The sequence below is a fragment of the Gavia stellata genome, chromosome 12, assembly GCF_030936135.1.
Source record: "Gavia stellata isolate bGavSte3 chromosome 12, bGavSte3.hap2, whole genome shotgun sequence".
In the NCBI taxonomy this organism is placed as follows: domain Eukaryota; kingdom Metazoa; phylum Chordata; class Aves; order Gaviiformes; family Gaviidae; genus Gavia; species Gavia stellata.
The window spans coordinates 17,098,823-17,125,170 of record NC_082605.1 but is presented as its reverse complement, the minus strand read 5'-3'; the positions used below and the strand labels follow the sequence as shown (position 1 = coordinate 17,125,170).

Here is a 26,348-nt window from a genome sequence, read left to right as displayed (position 1 = left end):
GCCAACTATTAGTTGGCAGAAAATCCCAATTTATTTTGATAACAGAGGTCTTACCTCCGGGGGTTTCCATGACCACATAATCAGGTGGTGCATCAGTGGCCCATCCCATGCCCCCCAGTCAGCATCACCCAGCTAATCAACTCGACAGCCAGGAAAGATGGGCACGGACCATGATGCAAAGAGTAATTTGGGAAGGAATAAAGGTACAAGGGTGATACATAATGAGTTGAAATCTTTTTCTTTTAAGAAAAAATTCAAAATAGAAACTAATTAATAAACTGCCATGAGTAATGCAACCCAAAAATGCAAAATAATGATGGACTGAAGTTTTCCCTACAGCGAGCTGTCATCTCAGTTTGTGAATTGTAAGGTTGATTTCCCCAGCGTTATGCAAAGAAATGGCCCTTTTTTTCTTTTATTTAGACTTCATATTTTAGCTGCTGAGTCTTCTTTACACTGAGGTGGGTTTGCAGGCAAGGAACAAACCTAACCTTTCTCTTCCTGGGCATGATCTGCCTGTGCAAAAATGTAGTAATATTCTGGGGCAGCACATCTTAGTACTTCCAGACTTGGATTTCCACCAGGATGACACATGACAACAAATGAAAAAAATCAAAAGAAAGCCAGACCTTATGGGGGGCGGGGGTTAAATGCATTTTATATAAAGATGAATTATTCATTTAACATTCCATTTGAAATCATCTTACATCTGTGTCACAGTTTGAAATTGTTATAATTAACCTAGTAGAAAGTATCACGAGATATCATTCGCTTGGTGCAAGTTAAAAGCAAGGAGCTAGAACCAGAATTTATTGCCATACTAAAGCTAGTATGCAGGAAATATTTTTGTCATTTCAATTCAGTGACTAATCCAAAGGTGAAGAATCAAGTCCCACCAGGATCACCTGTAAGCATCTTGTGGCTATTTGCCACCAGGCCACAGCAAAACAATGTCTTCTTGGAGTCTCACATAGCGATCAAAAAAGCATGTATTGTACAGCGCAAAGGTAAAGGAGATGCCTCTGTAAGCTTTATAGACTCATCCATACAGCACTTCATTGATGAGAAGCTGAGCTAATTAGCACTGCCCCACTGACAGCATCACATTAGGACCCAACCCATCCCCTCCACATGGCACTGTCTGGTGTTGAGTAGGTCCACCAGCTCATCCAGAGCCGGCCAAGGCATCTCTGCATCACGTGCGGTGCGTGTCCCACTAACGTTTGTCATTCAAATCACCCAGCTACAAAACTCCAACTACAACAGTTAAGCACAAGCAAAACAATCTAATTTTGTGCTTCAGAAGACCAACTAAGAGTCCCCTCACCGCCTGTAAATCCAAGTGCCAGACCTGGGCAATTAGGAGCGCATGTTTCCTAGGTGATAAGCCTTTCATTTTTCTGGAAGACATTTGAAATGGAGCATAGGAAGATTAATCCTCCCCAGAGAAGGGAGAGTTCACTGGCTAATTTCTCTTGCATTTAGATGTAATAATTAGGCGTCTTGATTCTTCTGCTTTGTTCCTTACCATTATAATGAAATAATTAAGACAACTTCAAGGAAATATTTGAAAGCTCATTTCACATTGTCTCTTCAAACATGGGCCACCTAACACTTATGTGCACACTCAAAGGGAAAAGCAAAGGCAGACTGTCGCCTTATTTATCTCTGTAATTCATCAGGCACCAACTTCAGGCAGCAAAGTGCTGCCTCAGGCTCCACTCCATTTGCTGCCTATCATGACTATGAACAGCAACACAAATGAGATCCATCTGGTGTGACCAGGACACACATTGCTCTGCTAAGCTCTCACAGCAGCTTCTTATCAAAGGTGACTGGAGAGAGGCTGACCCCCTCCAAGAGTTATGAAGAAAAAAAAGCAATATTTGTAATATTTGTAATTCCTTTTGCAGAGCCTTACAGTAGCATTCTTGCAAAATATTATGCAAATGTTATTTCTAGCTCAAATTTTTAAGTTTAAGATTCTTGGAAGATAATGCTGAAGTGTCTACCCTGGAGAGCGCTCATGATCGCCATTCTCTCAGGCAGCAGCACAACCAGGTTTTTCAAATACAAGTATGAAATTCTCCATGAAGGGCTCAATCTTTGCACTGTATCCACAGGGGGGAAATGTATCCCTGAGACAACCAGTTTTGGGGCTCCCTGATGGTCCTCAGGGATGTAAAGCTTGGCTGAATGGATCAGGGCCCGAACTGTATGCATTGTGCACACCTGCATGGATACTCAGGGAGAGCCAAAACTGGAACAATTATTAGAAAGATGAATGAAGATATTAAACATGTAAAAAGTTCTGAGAAAAGCCACTTGAATTGAAGAGGATATTCTCATGTCTAATTCAACATTACTAATTCAACAGTTGATAAGAGTTCTCTGATCTCCCCAGCATGTCTCAGATTTAAATAATTTTCAACAATTTTGTATTAAACAGCCTTTAAAATATTAATCTTGTAAAAACACAGGGAAATGCATATGCATTTTAACATGTGCTTGCTTCAAAAATACCACTAAGCCCAGCTGATACAAAATCGTATTCTCCCAGCTGCTGAGGGGCAAAGGGGATGACTGAAAAGAAAGAGCTCACCCCCAAAAGCATGCAGATATCCTGTCCTGGAATATGACACCCGATGTGTTAAATGTGGATGAGCACGTTCCTGTTCAAGGAACGTGTGGACGTGGCATTGTGGGACACGGTTTAATGGGCATGGTGGTGTTGGTTGACGTTTGGACTTGATGATCTTACAGGTCTTTTCCAACCTTAGTGATTCTGTGATTTAGGTCCAAAGTGAGCACCAAACTTTCCAGAAGCGAGGCATTTACTGCAGACTGTGATGGCTAGAGCATCTTGACCCAAGAAGTGAAGTCGCAGCCTTCTCCACCTTTTCCCTTTGCGCAAAGCTCACTCTGACTCTCGTGACTGATGTAGCTCTGGCAGAGTATTAGCTATCAACATTTAATAGGCGTCTCCTGTATCTAGTGGTCACTCTGACAGCAGGGGACCAAGGTTTATGACTGAACACTTCAGAGATCTTTGATGTGGCTACCTCTCAGGAGGAGGAAACATCTGAAGAATGTGTTTCTCTGATATTTATATTCTCTTAGAAATGAAGGGTGTTTTCTGTATGACTCACATCCATGTTTTTCACTTGTGATATTTTTAAACTTCGAGATCCAGCACTGACTGGAGTGCAAAAAGTGTGACTTTTCTCCCGTCCTACCCCGAAGGGCCTTTCAGCCAGGTACAGGTGACAGTAGGAACTGGGAATAGCTCATCTCCAGGTTTACTATGGGAACAGAAAGCCTAAAAGAAATAGCTTTGGGATATATGAACATCTGTCATATCTGAAAGCTAAAACCTGGCAAGTGTAATGAAAGAGAAGTACATAGCCCCATTTCCTACAAGAACATGATGTATATTTGAAAACAAACAGAAAACCCCACCCAGAATACAGGCTCCTTTCTCTCCCCTCCACCCAAGAGTATCTTTACAGTCTAGATCAGAGATAAATTTAAAAAATGCAATTAATTAAATAAGCAATTCAAGGAGATATTCTCATGACAAGTGATCCAATGCAGATTGTTTACATGAATTTCCTCCTGCTGCACATCCCTTCTCAAATTCAGCATGCTCATATGAGGGCATCCCGGAGAAACCCATGCCTGTCATAGCTACATGGTAGGGTCTGCACCCAGAGTGTCTAGGTCTGAAAGCTCAAGTCTCACGGTTGGCCTCAAAGAGCCAAAAGACGTGGAAAAGGCATACAAAAAATAACAATAAAAGAGTTTCAATGCTTTGAAACTGCTCCCTGGAGTCCAGCTTCTCTTTCAGCTTGGGGAGGGTTGAAGAGTTCCTTGCTGGAGCAAGGCTCACCATGAAATCTTGTTGGCTTGGCTAATATGTCTTTAACATCAGGCAAATGTAAATGCTGTCTTTCTTTAAATACAGTTTAGTTCCTTTATAGCATCATTCAAGAGACATAAATGCAAGCCTCAAGCTCAGACAGACACAACTAGCTGTTCAAAGGAAAATCACGGGCAAGATTTTGCTCTGGGCGGTAATGGTTTTGCAAAGCATTTTTTTCTGCAGGAACCAGAAAGAAGAGGAAAGTTGAGGCAGAAGAACCACACAAGCAGTCAGAACAATGACAAAACCCAGAAACTTGAGATAAGGCAAGAGAGAGGCCCAGCCAGAGGGGAAGGAGGCTGCGGACGCGGTGTCCCTCACTGGATGCGGGAGTGCACCAGGCTCGTCCGTACTGCCAGTGCAAATAAAAATGAGTGCATCACCAAAACATCTGACGCAACTTCTTCTTTTAAAAGAAATAACCTGCAAAGATCTGAAGATTTGGCTAACGATTCAGATCAAAAGGGGTAACATTATCACAGAAACCCATTCAGCCTATACAAAAATTTCTCCTGCTCTCCAAGTGACAGGGAATACAATGTTTTCTCTGCAGTAACCCAGGACTACACAAGATATAGAGTTTAAATATATTTCCATTCATATATTTCCATTCCACACAGCTTTTAAAAGATGCATCTTGAACTTACAGCATTGGAAGGCTTTTTCCTCTCGGATTTTTAATTCACTGGCATCATAAAGACCTTTTACAATTTACAGTGTGAAGAGCACATTCTCTTCAGATTGCCCTGCTTTGAGCCAGTCTGTACGTTACAGTTACTTCATTACTTACATTGCATTACACAGGGGCAAACGAAGCAGCCACGCTCCTCTCTGCAGCAGATGTGCCCCGGGCCGGGCACGAGCCAGATGTTTCCCAAGGCCCCACATCAGGTGCAGAGGCTGCGCTGCCCGGCTGCTTTACCCCAACTGCCTCTCCACAGCGCCAAGCCAAACAACACACTTCCTGCCCTAATGGTAGCTTGAAAATAGGGTAAATCAGAGAAATACTGCAGAGGAGGCAGCCACATCATCAGGCTACACTAATCAAGGTGTTGCAGTTAGCAAAAAAAAAACCCCCAAAAACAAAACCACACCACAACAACAACAACAAAGACTTGTGGGAAACATCCAAATTCTGTTGAATGATGGAAGGAACACCAGAGGGACCACAACATATTTCTTCCCGCCTCTTGCCGTGACGGTCTCGGCTATTTCTCCTCCTGCGAGTCAGTGGGATGCAAGCCAGACTCCTCAAACCCTGAAGCAATGCTCCCCACGCATGGTTTTGGTGACAGTTTTGTCAGGGGTTAAGTGTCACAAGTTTCAAGCTTAGCAACTGTGACCAACCAACACGCAACGCTTTCGCCCTGTTACTCAGTTACTGTCTAACGAAATGGCACCTTGGCCAGAAAATCCCACGGGTTTTCTTCGCACGTGTTCAAAGCAGAGCGCTCCCGCAGCTTGTCGCCTAATTCCTGACCGCTGCTTCTGCGAGACGTCTCTTTTCCCTGGGCCCTCCCCATCCATACATGCTACGTGTTGGCTTTAAACATGGCAAACAATACAGGTGGTAAAGACCAGAATAGACTGCAAGAAGCTCACTTTCCTCTTCGACGGCACCTGTGCTTTCTTCGTAATGCGGTAAAGCGATGACATACCAGGAGGACAGTCTATAGGGAATATAAGAGCGCTATACGTGGCATGTTGAATCTGATTTTGCTGCGTACCACCATATGGAACAGAATCTCAGCAGCATCAAACGTTTACCTAAACTCCATTAATGTCTTCTCCAAGCCAATATTTATAGCATACACACCAGTAGCTGCTGTCAGAGTGTGTATAAATGTTAAACTGAACTGTTAAAGAAACATAATGACAGATGTAGAGATGCTGAAGAGTGCAATCTATTCTAATTTATGATAATTTATTTCCATCATCTGGAGCCCTATTCAGAAGAGAAAGCTGAATGCATCCCAAAGCGCATCACAGGGTGGAGTATAAAAATCCCCAGAAAAAAACAATCTCTTTTAAACCAAGCAAGAGTACTCTTGTCCTAACACGCAGAACATGCTTAGCAATCTCTCTGTGCAGAAGTAATACAGATGTGGGGTACTTGAGCCCTGCCTCCCAGCAGCCCGGTGACATGCACATTTTATTGCAAGTTGGGAATAGCTGGGAACTGTTTGTCCCATGAGAGATGTTTGATCATTGCCGAGTCACTACTTTTTAGGGACTAAGATGCGCAAAAATACGTTTATTAGCTCTGTCAGAGCTGCATTAACAACCAACAATGCACCCATGGGTGGCCAGCACTAATGAGCACATAAACAAAAAGATGGAAAACTATTTTTAAAAATGAGTGAACTACGCTATGGCGAGCTATATGGCAGAAAAAGCTTTTCTATGTCACTCCTCAGCAGCGCAAGCTGTGCTGGATCGGTTCTGCCATGAGACCCGAGCCCCATCTCAGTCTCCTGTTGCCGTCATTCTGCTGTGAAAACATAATGGAAGGGATGCAAGAAAGAAAAGGAAAAAAAAAAAAAGCAGGGACAGCACTTGGTCCCTGCAGTGGGGAGTACCGCCAGGCCATGGAGGACCGCAGGCAAGGAGCTCATTTTCACAGCATCATCCCTCCCCGGGAAGTGCCGTAACGCGCTCGGTGGCGGCAGGAGGCTTTCTGCCGCGTGGCACGCCCAGCGTCCCCTGCATATGTCGGTCCGCCGCGAAGCCAGCTCCTGCTGCCTGCCAGGGCCTCGCAATCTGGCCAGGCACAGATTTTGTGCTGGAACGGGTGCCCTCTCCGCAGAGCTGCCTGCCACGAGTGACAGGCTGCAATGGCAGAGCGGGAGCGCGTACAGCCCATGGAGCCAACGCAGCAAAACAAGGAGGCTCATGAACGCAGCTCACTGATTCTCTGCTAAGTGGACTGTGCTGCCCCTGCGCAGCTCTGAAAAACTCCATGTTTGACCAAAAAAGGGTTGGGCATACAATATAAGCACAGACTACAACACTAATATGCACACGCTGTCTTAAAAGTCAACTGAAAATTTTCCACCAAAACCATTTTCTGCATTTTAGACTCACTCACCTTTTTCCAAAAAAGTTGTCATCTTCCCTCCAAAAACATTGACTCTTCTTTGCAAGTGCCAGTGCTAAGGGCTTGCAATATCTGCCCTGGGAACACTACTGCTCTGCCTCCAAGGAGTTCGGGTTGGCCCCTCGTGTGCTCTGTAAATCAGGCTCCACCATCCCAAGGCATAGGAGGGTCGCACTCAGTGTGATCCATCACTGACTCCTCCAGGAGGACCGAGCCTGGGGCATCGCATGGGGATGCTCTGGGCTGCGGAGAGGAGGAGAATATGCCCAACCACTGTTTTTTTACAGAAATATTTTCAGCTGAAATATTGTAGTTTCTGGCAAAAATATTTCTTCATTCACAATCTCACCAGAATGCCAAAGCTTCCAATGGAAATTTAGATTAAAAATTATTCTTCCCCCAAGGAAATTACATTCCTTTTTCCAAATCAGCTCTACCAATTACTCTGATACAGCAATGACCGCCGCTTCCCTGGCATTTAGGTACAGCCCAGATTGCAAAGGACAAATACTCCGCATGCTCCTCAATCACCTGCCCCAGGCTATAAACATGAGGGAGCTCACTCCAATACCTTTCCTTGCCATGAAAACACCGCACGCTCCCAACTCGCTTACCTCCTCCCACCATCATCAAAGCCCAGCCACCAACAGCGCAGGGGAAACGTGTAACCACATCTTCATTTGAAATCTTCTCCACGCATTCAGAAATCGGCTGTGGTGGGGCTGCTTGGCTACGTGCCGCTTGGTACCCACATTTTTTTGCATGGCTGCACGGAAAGCCAGCAGCCTCCCAAATACTCTGAAGCTGGGCACTTGGCTGGGACTAATCAATAGATGTGCCCAGTCAATGCCATACAGTGTTGCTTCTGCTCTCTGACTGAGGGATCGAACTTTACTAATTATCCCACTTGAAACTGATTCTGTTTTGCAATAAAATCTCAGCTCCTGGCCTCAACCCTCTCAATGAGTAATTCCATCAAGGAAACTCTTCTTGCAGCACCATTCACAGCAGGAGATTAAAAATGGGGAGAGAATTTGTTCAGATAGAAGCTCTATTGAGCCATACTCGTGAATAATCTCTCTGTCCACATGCCTTTGGTCACCAGTTGGAAAAGTCAGTTTGCAATGCACTCGGTACTTGGCAGCGTGCAGCTTCTGCACTTTTATCCGTACTCAAATGCATCCTTGTGTCTGCGTGCAAGATTAGAACAAAACGCTGCTAAGACACAACAGCAGACACCGTGTATATCAGCTCGCCGGGATCAAAGGCATACAGCAGCAAAGAATTTAATTAATATGTTAAAATTAAACAGGAAGGCATCCATTGTTTAATTTTTTTGGCAGGCATGTTCTTTCAAACCAGGACCTAATTCCACTCCAGCACACTGACTGCCCTTGGAGATGGCAATCAGGAGAGCTCTGCCGGATTTATCGGCTGCTGGATTTGGCAGCGGGGGGAATTCCACACTTGCTTTGGTTTTGAAGCACAGCCTCTAAAAAAGCACTTGGAGAAACCGCTCAACTCCAAAGGATAATGATTGCAATATACGTATTCTGCAGTAATAAGCCAACTTCCAGTATCAAACCTAATCCCACTGGGCTGAGCATGATATACACCCATGGGCATCACTCCCCCTTACAGCCCCAACAGAGAGCTGTGACCTTGCCGCATTCAACGGCTCTCAGTCACCACTCTCTCCATACAAAGGTTGTTTTAAATGGGGTAAAAAGCCTGATGCAGAGCAGCGCTTTTTTGTGTGCAACATCGCCTCTGCGTGAGGAGTAGCAGGGAGAAGCAACTATGTGGTTGCACACAGATGGGGGGCATGTCTTGTTTTGTTTTGCTTTGAGCATACCTCCAGCACACAGCCAGGGAGATTATTCCTAAAAAACTTCAAGCAAGGCTCAGGTTTGCTTGTTAAATAACTAAGATATTTCCTGGCATCCTGGGGTATTTTCACTTGGACACTGAAGGCAGCCATAGGCCATAATATGGCCCACATCAGGGAGGCTGAACTAAGAAGCCAGTTGTCTCCTTGGGTTTTGAGAACCTGGCAAGGAAGATTTTGCTACTCCTATAGTATTATTTGGGGTACCACAGAGACTTTTCACCTAATATTAGGAACATCGGCAAATCCAGTGTCAAACATGGGGCCCCAATACAAGCACCCAGCATGCAAGTGCCAAAGGATTTGAGCTGAATCTTATCACTTCAAGCCAAAGATGCTTTGGATTTGCATCACCTGAGAAATAACACAGGAGGGCAGAGCATTAACATCAGGAAAAGTGAAGGCTGAGGACAGACACAAACTTCTTTTTGAAACTGAAAGAGCTACTGAAGAGCTGTTACTATAAATTACTTCCTGATGTATCAACGAGCTTGCCAATGCTAGGTAGCATTTCCTTCCGAGATCTTCTGGGCAGAGTTTCACCCTCAATACTTCAGGTTCTTGAGCACTTCTGGTGAATATTCAGTCAGGCTGTTCGCAGCAGGCTCTCGTATTTCTCATGGAATAAAGATCAAGTTGACAGATCGGGAGTTTTGTAAGACAATCAAGTCAGATTTGTTTCTGACAGTGAGTCTGGGCCTGTACACCTCCCCTCTGAAAATCTGTTAACACTTTATTGAAAACTTCCTGCTCCACAGTTTTTCTCCTGCTTCCTTAACGCAGAGAAACAGGACACTACCTCCCCGCTGCTGTCTGGCACACCTCAATGCCTAGGATGCTTGTTGGGATCTTCTTAGCAAAGAGACATCCCCAATCCCCCAGCAAAAGCCCCGTGTAGGGTGTCGTGATCTCTGACCACTCTGAAAACACCCATGCTAAATTCTGCTTTGCGATGGTACTGCCAAACTGGGGCATGTGCACCAGCACTCATCTGGGGACAGGAGCCCTCCGAGCTCCCCTCGACTTTTATCCCAAGCTCCAGGCTGCAGCACTTTCTGCTCCCCACAGCATTATCTCAGCAGCTCCCGCAGCCTTGGCCTCTAACACAGCCTCCTCCCCAGATGCTAAGGCATTTTGGAAAAGGCACAGACAGAACAGCTTGTTCAGAGAAACACATTTATCTGTCCGTTAGAACATCACAAAGAAAGGAAAGGTAAAACAGTAACGGGTGATGAGCACATTACTTCAGCCTTTCCTGGCCAGTTTTCCTGGATTGTGCACGTACCCCACTGCTTCAAGGACCAAAGTTGACATTAGGCTTGTGAGACCTTTTTGCTCTCCTCTCCACACTGAGGACCATAACATTGCTTCATGCCACAGATGGCTGCTCGTCTGGAAAACCCCCTCTCTTGAGGGGCCACGTCAGTCTAATCCTCTGCTGATCCTTCTCCCCTAGCAGCATTATGAAAATACTCACCCGTGGCAGTAACCGAGCTGTCCGGTGCAAGACTCCCTGCCTGGACTTCATTCCCTCTCCCCACAACCAACCTCTGAGCGCGACCAACCCGACTTCTCACCTCACCATGCATTTCAGCTTAGGTCTGAGCAGTTTGAAAATGCTTCCAAATGCTACAGGAAAAAAATCTTCTGGGTTGTGTGCCCACGGATGTGCCCGCATCCGTAGGCTGCTAATGAGGCAATACCTAGTATTTTTTGTTTTACGTAAAAGGTTCTTAAAGAATACTTCCTTACTTCACTGAATGCCATTACCAAACCCTTTTAACACCATAATTTGTGTCTACAATTATAATCAGTGAAACCCCCATAATTTTATGTGATTTAAGCGTTTCTTTATGAATGGGGAACAATACTAGCTTTTCTAACCGAGTGAAGTGTTCTGAATGGGAAAACACTGCTTACAAAGACAAACCTGAGAAGTCTCTACAATAGCCAGAAGAGAAAACTGTGCAAATTAAACAAAGCAAAAGCTTACCATTTGTCTATATTCAGTATTCTTTTGCTTTTGCCAAAAAGCAAGCAAGCTGTCACCTTAGCAACTATGTCACACTTTGCAGTACATATGCCACTTTGAACAAACACCTTAAAAGCAGCACCTCCACACTGTATGTTCCTTTCCATAATGTTCTTTACAGCACTTTGCAGAATTCCCCTGAGAGTAAAAGCCATTAAGACCCCTTTGGCCAGTCGCTGGGCTGGACAGCCAGACAGACAGCCAAGTGCTGTTTTCCACACGGCACCCCAGGACCATAATACTACTTAACTGCTTTTATTCGGTGTCAAAGGAGAAAGCTGCACTGGCAGACGTGTGGCGTGAGCACTTTGCCTTCCATCGCCAGCCCTGCGCAGAGCCCAGCGTTACCTGCTTTCTGCCTCTCCCCTTCTCCCCTGTCAGGAGGAGGTCCCCTCTCCCGGAGCGGAGCCTTCAGCCAGCGACCAGGAGGTCTCCTGCCCCTTGCGATCACACGTAGTGCCATGAATCCAGGTTAACTCAGGGACCACAGGATCCGAATGATGAAGGGGTTTTATCAGAAGCACCTCCAAGCCTGTCCCCCCCTCCCCGACTGCAACATTTGAATCTGGAGATGTCAACATGCAGGGCTTTTACCCGGGGCTCCAATTATGCAGATGCTGATTTACAGGAGTGATGACTGAAACATCTCCCTCATAAAAATTGGCAAGGAGAGTTTAACCATGTGTGTCTAATGGCAGAACCCTCTATCTCCATGCATCTTCTTGCTAGTTTGAAAGTCAGATCATTTTTGTTCTTCCTTTCATAGAAACCTGGTTTGCATATATAATCAAATTTAGCATTAATGAGTCTCTCTCCTCATCTTCTATTCCTAATGCTTCGAACAGCCACACTCGGGTAATGCCAGTGGATTCTGCCATCAAGAAGGTGGCTTACCATGAAGAGATTTTACCAGTTTCACCCAGGGATTTCCACAGAAGCAGTACATATCTCCAAAAACTCCTGCCTCCTGGAGCACTGTATCTCAACCATATCTTAATCCTACTTAACTCCTTTATACCAGGTCCCACTCTGGGCTGCTTGAGAATCATCAGGATTTAAATTAATTGTTAGGTGACCTTTTAGAATCAAGTTTTCCACGATCACAACGTGAGCCTAAGTGGAAAATGGTAGGCACTTTTCAGATGAAAGATGTCACTTATTTACAATGCGGTCAGGCATTGCTGACCTTTTCTCTTTCCCTCCTTGCCTGTACCAGCATTTGTACCATTTTAACAGCAACTTTTCAATGGAACGAGATTAGCACAGTTCTCAGTTTCCAACAAGATATGCACACAGATAAACACGCATGTGAACAGCATGCAGAACAGCCAGCTCTCTGCAGTCTGCGTAAAACCATGGGATCACAAGACTGATTTTATGCTCTTTCACTTGTGTTCTGGGTTTTCAGTCTTTAGGGCTTCCATCCTTCTGCTACCCTGATCTAAAAGCATATGGTTTATCAAAGCCAAAGGTTTCAGAATCACAAGACTCCCAGAAGTTGAGACTTTAAGACCACAAGGTAAAATGCCATCTGTCACATCTGTCTTCAGTGAGACTACAAAAACTTTTCAGATCTTTCCTATCGCACACAGCAGAGCCTGATGTCTAATGGCAAAATCCTCCTCCCAGTTCTTTCTCATAAAAAGAACTTGTCCAACAGTTTCCTGCCTGCAGATCACCGATACCCCGATACGTGTTCAGAAGTCGTATGTCCCGTGACAAGGACCGGCAAAGCCTGCTCACAGGGCCCAGGTCTCCTGGACGCTCACATCCCGTTGTTTCACTGTGGCAATTCTTGTCTGTACAGAGCTGCAGTGTATTTTGCATGCATTATGCTAAGCTGCCTATAAGAAATCATCCAATTAATGACAGCTTACAGAGAAGGGATAGTTACACAGTAATTACCTTTCTAATATTAAAATACCATAGAAATGGATTTACATTTTTTGATTAAGTGTCACATGTTTTATTGACCTGACACTACACATACAAGACCTTTGAGGTATTAACTGGGACCAGGTTTTCAAGAACAATTAGGTACCTACATCCCAAGGCAGACATCAAAAAAATTGGCAATATATTTTTTACACGTGTTTGTGTATCCTACACATCAAGATGGATGAACCCAGCACTGAACGCAGCATCCGATCCTGGCATTGCATAAGTAACATCAGCAGGCAGAAAGAAATAAACTTTTTATTAAGGCTTTTCTTTCAATATGAGGGTAGAGAAAATCAAACACTTAACTCTTCCAGCCCTGTATCCATGAGGAACATTAAGCTTCAGCAAGGTTACCCTGCTCCATCACCTAAAGTCTCTGCCCATGCCAGAGTAGACAGCAGCCTTCTGGTTAAGCAAAAGCCAAACAAGTACAAACAAACATGACAAAGTCTCAAGCAACTACAAAATATCTCGGGCCCCTAATACACTATATAGAGCAAATTACTAATCACACATGCCTCATACAAGCATTATCTTCTTCACCTATTTCCATATATTTTCAGCATCTCAAGATATCCAGGCTTTTCTAGGACACACTTGAAAGCATGCAGCTACTTATGTCCATTCATACGCATGCAAATATAATCCAACAAAAGTGCTCCATGGCCAGATGAGCAATCAGCATTAGGACAAAAGACAAGACTTATTATCAGTCTTTCAAGATTCAGATTCCCTTTGCCTTCCAAATACACATCTGTTTGCAAGGCAGGGGTTGCTAACCCTTTCAGAAGCTATACAATCAAAGCAAGCTTGACTCTTGCCAGGCTGGCAACAGCCTGGCCTTTTTGCTGGCTCACAAGTCAAACGATCACATCACGAAGGCAAGGAAGCAAAGCTTGGTCCATGTACACACAGAGTTTTGAAACTGCCTTGCAATTCTTTTGCCCAATTTCCACCAGAGATGAATGGAGATTTGCTGCCCAAATGCCCTGAGCTGCTTTGGAAATCTTTGGCACATCCCATGAAAATGCTTGTGAGCAGGGATGATCTGCAGTCATGCAAGGCCTGGAATGTATTTTTTTCTGCACAAAGGCAAGAATTAAAACAACTCCTCAGACACAACTGGGTTCATTGAGCAGCCTAATGTCCACTTCCAAGTTGTCCTATCAAGAAAAGCCCCAGCATCCACAAGATTTGTCCTGCAACATAAATGGCTCATACCTTCCCTGATACAAGCAGCACTGGCTTAGACAGAGCCACTTACACGGTCTTTGTGCCCAAAATACCCACCCCGCTGCGCCCATGCCAGCCTAGACAGGGCTGCAAGCTGGCGGAGCAGGGAGCTTGTTGCACGGTATTTTAAAACAGCCGCCCGCCGATAATCAGCAAGGCAATCACAGTGCCTCCCAACTTGCAAAACGGAGGAGTTTCTGCATCTCTGCTGTTTATCACGGATTACAGGGAAAGGTGTTATGGACAGCACTGCGGCTCCTGTTATTTGACATGGAAACTGGACAAATGTGAGGTTGCTTTGGGTCTGCAGGGGGAAAGTTGTTTGTGGCAAACCACAGTGAGAAAGCAGCAGAAGTAATTAAAAACCTCAGCCTAGTGATACAAAGTTTCCACTTTTACGAAAATATTTGTGCAGGTGATTATACATGAGGTAGTTCATATACACATCACACTGCCATGGGCAGAGCCCTGCTTTTCACTTGATTTGCTTTTGTAGGGCTCCAGAGAGGCAAGGACTGCAAAACAAATACACAACTGACAAACTTGCTTGTCTTGCTTACTTTTTGTGAACCCTAATGAAAACAGTCTAAACACTGAAATTAATCCAGGGAGACGAATGAATGTTTTCTTCTCTTTCATCTTTCCTTACTCATTATCGTCAGGTGCACGTATAGGAGAGTCATTCCTCAAGTGAAGTTGTAACGGTGTTTGTGACATTACAACTGGTTGTAGTGCCATAGTAGATTATCATGAGAAATAAGCTTCAGAAGGACACCCTCTTCTCATGCAAAGATCTGAGGAGTAACAGCCAAGGGAATAAAGAGGAGCAAGAACAAACACGGCTTTTAAACAGCTTTTCCCTGCCCGCAGCACGTGCCATGAAGCAAGAGCTGACTCAAAGCTGGAAACACCCAGGGCCTATCTTGTACAGCTGTGTGCAGTTTTCCAAGCCCAGATTTGTGATCCACGTACTGTAAGTACACCATCTATTACCAAGGTAGAGTTCAAAAAATGCAACTCTTGCTTAATTGCTAAAAGTCACTTCCCCCTCCTCCCCTTTCCTGGGCCTGAGCCAATATTGTCTCTTAATGGCTTCTAAATGCAATTTCTCGGCTGAAAATAAGATTACAAAGTACCACAGAAATACAAATGAAAACATATTACAGTGCTGTGAATATTCAGAAGAATCAGTCTTATCTCAGCATCTCCTCTCTGGGTGTTAGGTGATAGTCAAAGTAGAAGATCGAAGAAGGTCAGATAAAGTCCCTGCTCCCCAAGACAGAGGTCCATGTCTGAGCCAGACTACAGGTAAGCTGGAATTTGCACACCTATAGATTGCTTCTGCACAGTTACAGTTTCACACCTGAGAAACCTACAGCCACCCCAGTTATCTCCAGACTTGCAAATGTTTGCACTCGTTTATACACAAATTTCAGCAGCACCGTTGTACAAGAGGTTTATTAATAGAGATGCGCTGATCCCTGAGCCACCGTGGGCCCACCCAAATTGCCCAAAAGATGAGAGCGCAAATTCAAGGCTGGACTGCCTGGACCAGCTGAGTTCTACACCGTCTCCACCCTACCAGCCCTTCTGAGGAACCCCCACCTCTGCCATCTGTGCTGCAACACCACAAAGCCTGCCCCCAAGCACGAGAGCCACCCAACGCCCAGAATCGCTGTGTCACCAGCTGGGCTATGAACTTTATTTCTTTGCAGATGCAACCTAGGACTCAGGTGGGAGGTGTTAAGAGGTGCCATGAATAGCATATGGGCTATAGTACACAAACAACAGGGCAGAAACGCCAGTTTTTCCCTTCTTAGACTGCAGAAAGGGCTTTCCCCACCTCTGTGTCCCACCTGCGTGCTTTTCACACTAGAAATCCAAAACTTGGCTTTCTGGGAAATACGCATTAAAAGAAGCATAACTTTTCCAAAAGCAGCAGTTAACACCTCCCTTTTAGATGATAAATAAGCTAAAAGAAGGCAACATTAAAATGACTTGCACTTGCTTTCCCAAATCCTAAAACTCTGTAAAACTGGGTGTTATGCTTCAGCTGCCACATCACACACACGACACCGGTCACACCCTCTGACAGGTGATTACTGTAAAGCTCCGAAAAACTCATCAGTGTTGGCAAGAGCAGGTTTAATAAATTCCACTGTCACCCGCGCTTTTTGCACAAAAACCTCCACTCACACGTCATTTAACACCCAAAATGAAACAGCTGTAAATCCAGCAATTAGCGGTATAATTTGCCTGTTCTGATCAAGTGCACCGAGGGCTGCAAGGTGGCTAGGGAAAGGGGAAGCGGCTGCAAAATCAGCTGGAGCATTTGGTCTTTTTTTAAAGTTTAAAATGATGATTAGGCTGAAAAATGGAGTCTGAGGGAGAAATGGACGCTTAGTTGAGACCCGAGATGGTAGAAAGAGGTGGATAGCAGTTGGCAGGCATGGTGAAAGGAGAAAGAAGATGGGAGCAACAAGACTAAGTGAATAGAGCTGGAATCTGGTTAATCCAAAAGGCCTTTCAAGTATATTTAAAGAAAAAAAAAAGGTCCTCCACACTCTGAGATACCATACACTAAAATGTGCTTAATTCTGCTCACACATACATGTCAAAAGGGGAAAAAAATAATTTCTCACACCTTCTTAAATGTTAACACACTGCACCCTTCTCCCGCATTCCCTTATTGCCAAGGACTGATACACCTCAGCCGTGTCAGAAGAGCTCTGTTTACATACAGCTGCATGTGCATACATATACAAACAAGCAACGTGCAGATAGAGCAGCCAGAAGAGTTCTACATGTGGCTTTCAACCATGACAAAGGCAGCTTTTATATTTGGCTGTTGGAAGAAGTTACAGACCTAGGAAACTGCCAAGAGAAAAGAGTTCCCGCTCGCGGTCCCGAGGATGCCAATGCACTGGAGGGAACAGTTTCCTCGAGGACACAGCCCGCGCACCTCGGCCCAGAGCCCTTCCCCGAGGAGCTCACTTCCCAACCACCACCAGACACAGCTTCACTGGGCAGATAGTCAAGAAACCACACTCCCAGCAGCTATTTGCCATAGAAACAGCTTTGCTCCCCGTTCTTCTGCTTCGCGGCAAGCACTGCAGAGGGGTTGAAGCACCCTCAGACCGGTGTCTGGGGCTCAACCCCTGGACATCCTGACTTCTCCTTGAGGCAGGAGCAGCAGCGTCGTGTGGGTTTGCAGGAGCTCTGGGCGAGGAACACAAGGGACCTTGTCCATCCTCCGCAAGCAGGTCACCCTGCTGCGGGGCCACCTTGTCGCAAGCCCGTGCCACCGCCACATCCCCATCACCCAGCTCCACGGGACCTGGTGCTCCAAGGTGCTCAGCGGGGAAGAGGAGCTGCTGGCCGCGGGCAGGGAGCGGGTCCAGGGCGAGCAGCTGCCCCCAGCACACCAAAACACCCCTCTCACAAACAGCCCGTGGCCGGGCTGCACGCAGCGGGTGCGAACATGTGGATAAGCGCACCCGCACGGGGACGTGCCCCCCAAAATACGTGGCTTACATAATTCCCCAGCCAGTCGGCGTTAGGGGAATGTGATTAATCCTCCATGACATGTTCTGAACTTCCCGTTCAGAGAGGCTCTCTCCTCCCGCAGACCTACTGGCGATGAATGTCATTTGACCTGCAGACTTCACTACGAATGAGCATCAGAGCAACAAACAGTGACATTGCTCCACAAACCAATTATCTGCCTCCTTCCCCGCTCGGCCCAGAGACAAGTTTACTAAATGCATAATGAGGATTTATTTTTTTCCCCGTTTTACAAAAAAAAATTATTTTACATCCAGCACAAGGAGGAGGGGGGCACCCACAAACCCAGCCCCCAGCCCACCCCGCCGGCCACATCGCTGTAGGATGAGAGTCCCCAGCCCCTCGCCCCCGTGCCCCGCGGCCCCTCCGCAGCCCCCGCCGCCGTCCCAGCCCGGCTCCCACCTGTTCCGCGGGGCGCAGCGCCGTGCGCGCACTTTGGGGACAGCCCCCCCCCCCAGCCCACCCGCGGCCGAACCCCCCCGGGACTCACCCACTCGAGCACCCTGAGGAAGGCCAGCGGCTCCTTCACCACGCGGAAAGTGCCCGCGGAGGCGAGCTGCGGGTAGAGAGAGGGAGTCAGCACCGCGCCCGCTCCGCGCTCCCCGCCTCCCGCCCGCCCGCGGGGCTCCGCGTACCTGGTCCACCGCCTCCATGGCGCCGCAGCCCCGCGGAGCCGAGCGGAGCGGAGCGGAGCCGCCCGCCAGCCGGGGATGCGCGGCGCTGCCCCCGCGCACGCCGGGCGGAGCAGCCGGGCGGGGCCCCGCGCCCCCCGCACCGCCCCGCGGAGCCGCCCCGCGCCCGGGCACCGCTCCGGCCTCCGCCCGCTGCCCGAGCGCTGCGTCCCCCGGCGCTCCGCCGCTTTTTAAATGGGCATTAATTCTTTAAAAATAATTTCTATTTCGGGGCAGGAAGGGACAAGAAGACGTCGGGGAAAGAAAAAAAAAAAAGAAGAAACCAAACTGCCTCCCCCGCTGCCTGCGGAGAAACTATGAACATTTCTGTGGAAGCAGCGGGGGCAGGGGCTGGCACCACGCTGCACCGTGTCCTTCTTTCCCCTCTCGCCCTCCCGGGACCCCCCTGCCCGCCGCCCCCGGCAGCAGGGCTGCAGCTCTGCCAGCCCGCTCTCCAAGCGCTCGGTCCTGCTGCTGTAGCATTTCCTTGACAGCAGAACAGGATTTTCTGTCTTGTGTTGCCCTCGTTTCCCAACATAGCCTTAATAATTGTAATATACCCAGGGTGGCACAGCCTGGCAGGAGCCACAGTCCCTGTGTGTGTCCATGCTTCCATTGCTCCTACTTGCTGACAGCGTTTCCAGTTCCTTGTGGCATTAAAACATCACCATGAGGGTTTTGTGATGGAGCCGGGTCCTGCCCCAGCAAAGGCTCAGGAAAGTGCTGAGGGCACAAACCCATGACCCGATTTAACAGCACATACCCAGCAACTAGATTTAGGCCCTGATTCTGCAAACATTTGCATAGTCACTTAACTGCCACCCTGACAACCAGTTGTGCCACCAGAAGGACACCAGCGCTCAAATAGGATTTAGGCCCTAAGTAGGTCAGAGATTGCAATATCTGCCTAAAAAAAATACCTGAAGCTTTTACACCCTGTAAGGAATCAGCCATGTGCAAAAGTTTAATAAGTCAATTAGTTTTGCTCACACTAAAGCTCTATTAAAAAAAATTCCGGATGTATCCTTGGAGTAAACAAGATGCATGTGGGGAGAATGAATGTTTGAAGGTTTCGTTGGAATTTAAGGCAGAGGATTTTGTGTCAAAGTCACAGATCTGCAACAAACCCAGCTGAAGTCTGTGGTGGCAATGGGACTGGGTCCAGTTCTATTTTTTTTTAAGTAATCTTTTTTTACCCTATCAAATCCAGCTTTGAGGACAGAATTACAATTCCATTTCATTTTTTCAAGAAAAAACTAAAAAGAGTTGTATTTTGTGCCCTCCTTTCTTTCTGCCCTAGGAGAAAAAACAGGAAAGAAATGGAGAACTTTTCCTTACAAAACGTTATCAGGTAAGCTTTTTTAATTTAAATAACAACCTCTAACAACCTCTATTTAAATAGAAAACACTTCTCAGCAATTCCAGCAACTGCCTGCTGGTGGCCTAGTGCCATGGGAGGCAGAGTCCCTTCAGAGATACATAGGGACAGAGCATCCTTAAGGCTCCAAAAGGCACAAGCAGGTAGTGAAACTACATTACCCCTCTGACTTTCGGCCACAGCTTCCCCCACTGGTGCAGAGCTGCAGGGCCAGGTCACTGCCAGCCACGTGCCTTCAGCTCTCACACTGGAAGAAGAAATTAGTTCAGTCCCCAAGAAGAGCAGGGCAACCATGCTCCCTCCTGCACAGATTGCCAGCTCTGATGTCTGGTATCAGCCGTAGTTAGTTTGCGCCAAGACAAGTAACCACCAAAATTCTTGGCTGTGGGAAGCTTCATTGCTTGCGGTTTACCGTGACTCTCATGTGCTGTTTCCTTTAATTGGTTTCTTTCATGGAGAGACTTACAGCTGTGGATGTATCAAAGCAGTTCAGAAGTCTCCTGAGAGATTAAAAAATACTGAAACATTTAGTAAAGGCATAACTGAGCAGTAGGCTGAGGAGATGTGGAGAATCTTCTTTCCTTAGTTTTATTGGTAGTATGTTCTGGAAAAAACATATGCCCAATCTCCATTGACTGCCATGGAGAACTGGAGGTCTAATTCACTCACCCTCTTATTAATTACCTCCTATTATAATCCTGAGATTTTTAGTAGCACTTGAACTTCAGTTTTCAAAAATCGTCAAAGACAGAAAAACAAAAGCAAATATTCTTAAGACCCTCATGACCAGCAGGTTGAGCCCTCTGGAAGGCTGGGATAGTTTCCCCACTGCTCTCTAGCTCAGCACACTTGGGCTTGCAGCAGCTACAGCAGCTCCCTCATGCTGCATTTTCCATTCCCTTTCTACCCTCCCAGCTGTGTTTTGGCTTGGTGCTCTTCAGTGCTCGACCATCCCCACCTCAGCTCCCCCTTTGGCTGGAAATCCTTGTAGAACCACAGCAGCAACCTGATTTTATAGTCAGTGCTCGGTGCCTCTTCTAGCCATTATTAAGTCTTCCAGGTGGCTATTAGCATTTGTACTTCAATATGGCAGAGTGTCTCTCTCTGGCTTTCACAGCTGCTCTCTTTACACACAGTCCCAGTTAGCTCAGAGGTAAGAGCATCTCCTTCCCAGTTCTTGAGTCTCCTAGTACACAATTTGCTCTGCAAATAACATTAACAATCCACACCTTTTTTACGCTACATAATAAAACACACTCTGAAACATATGTTCAAACTAGCAGAAATGATATGTCTGCAATTAGTGGAGATACAGCAAGAACCTATACACCAAGATACTAAATTACATTCACTGTTCTCACACCTGGATGCCTGTGCTTGACATGAATTAATCAAAAAATGCCATAAAGGTGCAGTTACAAATCTCCATGATAAATGAAAAATAGTCTGGGGAGACCAAAAGTGTTTCACAGAGACAAAACCTCACACCATGAGTGTGCTCCCTAAAGACAGGAACCTCCTGACCTTTTCTTTCCTTGGAGAGAGCCCACCAGTGCCATAGGGGAAGCAGCAATGCCAGTCCTGCATCACTGCTGGGCCCCAAAGTCCCCCACACGACACTATTGCTTTAGTGCTCTTCCCTCTTCACTTCAGAAAAATAAATTTAATTGCCATAAATCCTGATACAGCAAGCTTAAAAGCTGAAGTCTTCAAGCTTTTCCAGCTACAAGCATGACTTCTTTCCTGTTTCTAGGAGGCATGTACCCTGATTTGGGTACAGAGTGTGGGAAGCTTCCCTGATCAACAGCAAGTGTAAGAACTAAATCCGTTAGATGTCATATATCAGTAGGCAAAACATCTCACTCTTACCTTGAAAAGGTTTTCTTCCCAGGGCTTTACCAAAAGATCTGTGTTAGACAACTTCTCACCTGCCTGAACCTGTATTCTGGCAAATAACTTCCTGCTGTGTCCTCCAAGCACTAAGTCAACTAAATTTAGCCTTTTGTTCTGCACCTGAGGGCTGCAGACCACACTGCACCAGAAAGCATCAGATCAATACAAGCAGCGGATCAATACAAGTACGGCTGTGCCAGGACCACTCCTGAGCACGTGGCTCAGGATCAAATTGTCCCTGTGGGAATGGAGAAACAGTCATTGCAAGAAGAGGACACTGACTTTGGGGATGGAAGTGATGCTGCCCCTGCCCAGGGCTGTGGCAGGCAGAGCTGTGCCAGCCTCGAGGGGCTGAAAGAGGACAGCGGGGATTTGTCTTTGCTTGGGACATCTTTGGTTTAAATCCTACTTTCATCTACTAATGGGGAAATGGTAGGGAGTGATCTCTTTGTTCTGCTGGACCAGACATTAAATGTAAGCCAGATATACTTACATACAGATAGATACGCACGCACACCTATAAAAAGCAAATAGCTGAAAACACATTTCTCCTTGCGTGTGGCAGAGCACGAAGTCTATGACCCATGGGTCGTCCAGGCTGCAGCAGCGAGGACCAGACGGTGGGGTCACCCAGTTTGAAGCGAGTTGAAGGCAACTGGTGATAGCACCAGTGCTATTTTTTTGTGAGCAGTTGGGTGTGGAAATGAGGTCTCGCACACGCGCTAGGAAGACCATATGGCGCTTAGCACACCAGATTTCCCAGCTCCAGCCAGGCCTCAGTCTCACACTCTACCTGTCACTCTTCTCAAGATCCACTGTCGAGGGTCATTTCATCCTCTCGGGGTCTCCATCAAACTCGTTCACAATACATTATCCCCATAAAGGGAGAAGCTTGGTGCTGTCTCTTGGATCTTGCTGTTGTTTTTAAAGCTACCAGTCATTTTGGTTAGGTTACAATATTTTCCCCTGGGGCTGTATTCTGCACCAGGGAGCTTTTAACCTTTTCCTGGCATGGGGGAATTCGCCCTCCCATCCTAATGCCAATTGCCAGTCATTTCATGGCTTGGCTTCATTTGTTTGATGTCTTCACTCTAAAATTTAATAACAATAATTCAATAAGCAACAAAATGTGAGGCCTTGGGATAGCCAAGAATTGCCTTCCATGTGATCAGAAACCGCATGTGGGGATCCGTGGGAGAGAACAGTCTCTCCCCCTTAGGTCCCAGCCAGCTCCTGTACCATGTTTTCCAGAAAACATGATCCTCCCCACTTGTTCTATTTTCCAATTCTAGGTTTGCACCCCTGCCCATAAATAATCCTTAATAAACCTAATTTCCCAAGGAACCTCAGGATAGGGCCAAGTAGGGACATCAATCCCCTGCACCGTATGTTAAGGTCAATAAACTAAAATGCCACAGTATTGCGGACTATTCCACCCTCAGAAGCTGAAAGTCTGCATACAGAAACCCTTGTGTGCTTGTTTCAGAGTAAAATAGCTTGGAAAAAAATGCATGTCTCAATATTTTGCCAGACAGACAATAAAAAGTAGTCAGGATTCAAACTGGTAGAGCATTCAAACTGGTAGAGCAATGAGGCCATTGCTCATTATTAAGCTAAAAGTACAAAAGTATTTTTAAAAGGAGATGTGTTGAGTCAGCATTTGTTTTTCTAGCAACATGCACAATTTCTTTAAGCAGGGTTATTTTCAGAGTATGGTATGAAAATAATTATGGAGCACTTTCTAAAGGTTCAGTGATTAAGGCAAGCGGCCAGCTGTTTGCCTGCACAGCTGATGTTGACCAAGAAGTATCATGTCTACAAGTCAAACTATCTCAATGAGATTTCTAGATCTCACACAAGACTTACAATTATTTCTCTCCTGATCTCTAAGAATAGCTGCAGAAATCATCTTTAGTGTCCCTTTTTGGATTTCAGTTATGTGCATGTGAAATTAAATTAAAAGTCATATTATTGAAAGTCAAGTTTTCCCGAGTCCAAAACAATTGCCTGACTTCGCTGCAACCTTTGTTCCATGTCCAAAGAGCAATCCTGATTTGATTTTAAAAATTAATCAGTCTTTTTTTTCCCCCTTCTTAATCCTTCACTGACATCAAGTCTTGTCATTTTTGATCCTAGCTTCCAGAGCGCATTGTCTGGCTTTAATCAAAAGAATTCTGTAATTAGGTTCCAGCTAATTTAGCTTAGACTATTTGAAAGCAAAAAATAACCTTGCTTCCTGGTAAGACCCAGCTAAATTTCAACGGAGTGAACAGGGGTAGCTTCGTTTCATAAATATATTGCTGGCAACTAAATCCTTCCCTTAAAAGCATGGGGTTATAATTTATTCTGGGCATTTTCAGGGTGATTTTGTACACAGGAACATGAAGAGCACAGATGAGTGCGAAAAGCACCACTGCAGTCATATTCCGTCTCTCTCCAAAAACCTGGGTCTGGAGTTCTAGAAGGGACGCTGTCAGGGCTGGGATCCTTCAAATTCGACCTACTTTTCCATTTCATCCTTTACCAGAGCAAATGTTTAAATGCTAGATTTTTTTTTTCTTAAAGGAAGAGGGAAAATGTCAGTGCACCGTCTGCGAGGTACATCTGCAGAAACAAGAGCTGCTTTGGGGTAACCACAGAGGAAGGTGCTTGCACCACGTCCTGCATGGAGATGATGCCCTCAGCTGCCCCAGCCCCATGAGGGACACATCAGCACATCCGTGCTGTGCCCTGGCCCAATGCCTGTTTAGGACACCAGAACAACAGCAAACCCCTAAACCCACCTTGCTGCCGTTTTGCAGGAGAAAAACTCTATTCAGGGTAAGGGATTAGAGGGTCTCCAGTGGTGGAGAGGATTCACCTTGCCAGCTCCAGGACTGAATGAGAAATACCACAAACCCAAACTTTGCCCCTAAGTACTGGTATAAGGGACATGCACACCACTCACATCCTTAGAAAGGGATGAGGTAGACAATACTGCATGCACACCACTGTATCCCAAAAAGGTATTTCCCCTGTCCTTCCCTTGCTAGGGGAGCATCTATTTGTCTCCCTCAGTCTGAATTAAAGCTCTGCAATTTGGCAGCAAAGTAGGTACAAAGATCCCAAAACACAAAGTAGAAAAAACAAGCTCACCAAACTCACACCAGCACAGCCCTGCAAGTTGGAAGGCATTTTTCACAGCTGGCTGTGTAAGATAGCTAATAAAAAAGCAAAGGATAGGAAACATCCCAAGCACCATCGCTCTCCAAGGCATACTCGTGTAACTCCATGTGCACCCGCAGCCTGGAACCAGGAGCTGGTACCCCATCGCTTCAGAGAGCGGTAATAGCTTCTCCTTAAAACTGCTACTTGCCTTTTACCCTGCTGCCTGCTGGTCTGAGCTCTCACACAAAGCATAGGAGGAAAATTCAGTCTCTCCTCCAGCCAGGGAAAGTTCAAAATCACATCATCCTTGCCATAGGGTGCCCCAAGCACAGGGCTGCAGATGAGGCCAGGCTGAGAGGCAAAGCATCAGCTGCTGCGCAGCCCAGGCAAGGTCACAGCAGCAAGGGGGACGCTCCAGATAAGATCAAAATACTCAGCAGGTTTCACTGGTGAAAGCCAGGCCATGCTAGGCATTAAAGACAGTGACCCACTTGGACATTCTTGTAAAAGACATCTAACCAGCACTTGATGGGTGGGTAGAAGAGTTAGGCACGCCACCGATTCCTGTAATCTGCAACAGTATTTCAAGAAACTTCCAGCAAATGAGCAGCATTCTACATCCTGCTTTTCAGATTCAGAAACAGAAAATGGACTAGACAAGTGTCAATTATGGGAAAGCAAGAACCTACAAATCTCAAAGAGACTGTCTATAACATCCCTGAACATCAGCCCCCACTCCTCTTGTTCTCCTTGCAGGCAATTCACACAGTATCTTTGCTTTCCTCACACTGACTAAGTTTTCCCAAGCTTTGGGGTTGAGCAAGAAACAGTGCTGTAAACCTTCAGGTTTTAATAAAGAGCTTTGCTGGATTTAATTGGAAATTTTGCTAACAGTATGAATAGCTTGCCAGCATGTGCTGAATCAGATTATCAGTAGTACCTCAAAACAGAAGATTTATTACCTGTCATAAAGAGAACTATTTAAAAAATAGATAGCCACCAGAAAACAACTGGAGACATTCCTTTTTGTGACAATTAACCAAACATCCCTTTCTCATGCTAAACTTTATCTGAATTTCCTTCAGATCTGCAATCTGGCTAAAGCTGTTGCATCAGTCATGCTGGTTGCTGACGTACTATTTATAGCACTGTTGAGAACACTGAAATCCATTCCCTCCTCCCAGGACTATGTTTTTAAATTTGTGTTTCAGCATATTGAAACTAGTAAAAAAAAAAAAAAAATCAAAATTTTTTTGAGGTTTGGTGGAAAGATTAAATGCAAGAAAATAAGCAACTTCTACTGCCCTCTGAGTTCATTTTTCCTTGCAGCACTGTGCCTTGCAAGACACTCACAGGGAGGGGTGCAGCCCCCCCAGTGCAGCACCAGCTCTCCCCAGCCTGAGACAGGCAGCGCTGAAGTCTCCCCTCCCCACCAAGGGCTCCCAGGCCCTGGTACATCCTCATTTCAAATGGGGACTCAGGCACTCCACAAAGGTGGAGCAGAGCCTGGATCCTCACAACTAGGCAAACCCTGACCAGGCTCTGCCCCAGGGACAGTGTGAAAGGGGAAAGCCCCTCCTCT

The 26,348-nt window shown here is 46.0% G+C and overlaps 1 protein-coding gene across 1 annotated transcript in view; it reads right to left on the bottom strand.

Annotated features, from left to right (window-relative positions):
• SYNPR (synaptoporin) overlaps nucleotides 1-18,469 on the bottom strand; it is a 109,703-nt gene extending 91,234 nt beyond the window's left edge. Inside the window, exons 1-2 of the mRNA XM_059823358.1 lie at nucleotides 18,313-18,469; nucleotides 18,168-18,233 (exon numbers count right to left, since the gene is read on the bottom strand). Of these exons, the coding sequence (XP_059679341.1) occupies nucleotides 18,168-18,233; nucleotides 18,313-18,330 (84 nt within the window). The 5' untranslated portion in view covers nucleotides 18,331-18,469. The remainder of the gene's footprint in view (nucleotides 1-18,167; nucleotides 18,234-18,312) is intronic.
• Between the last annotated feature and the right edge of the window lie 7,879 nt (nucleotides 18,470-26,348).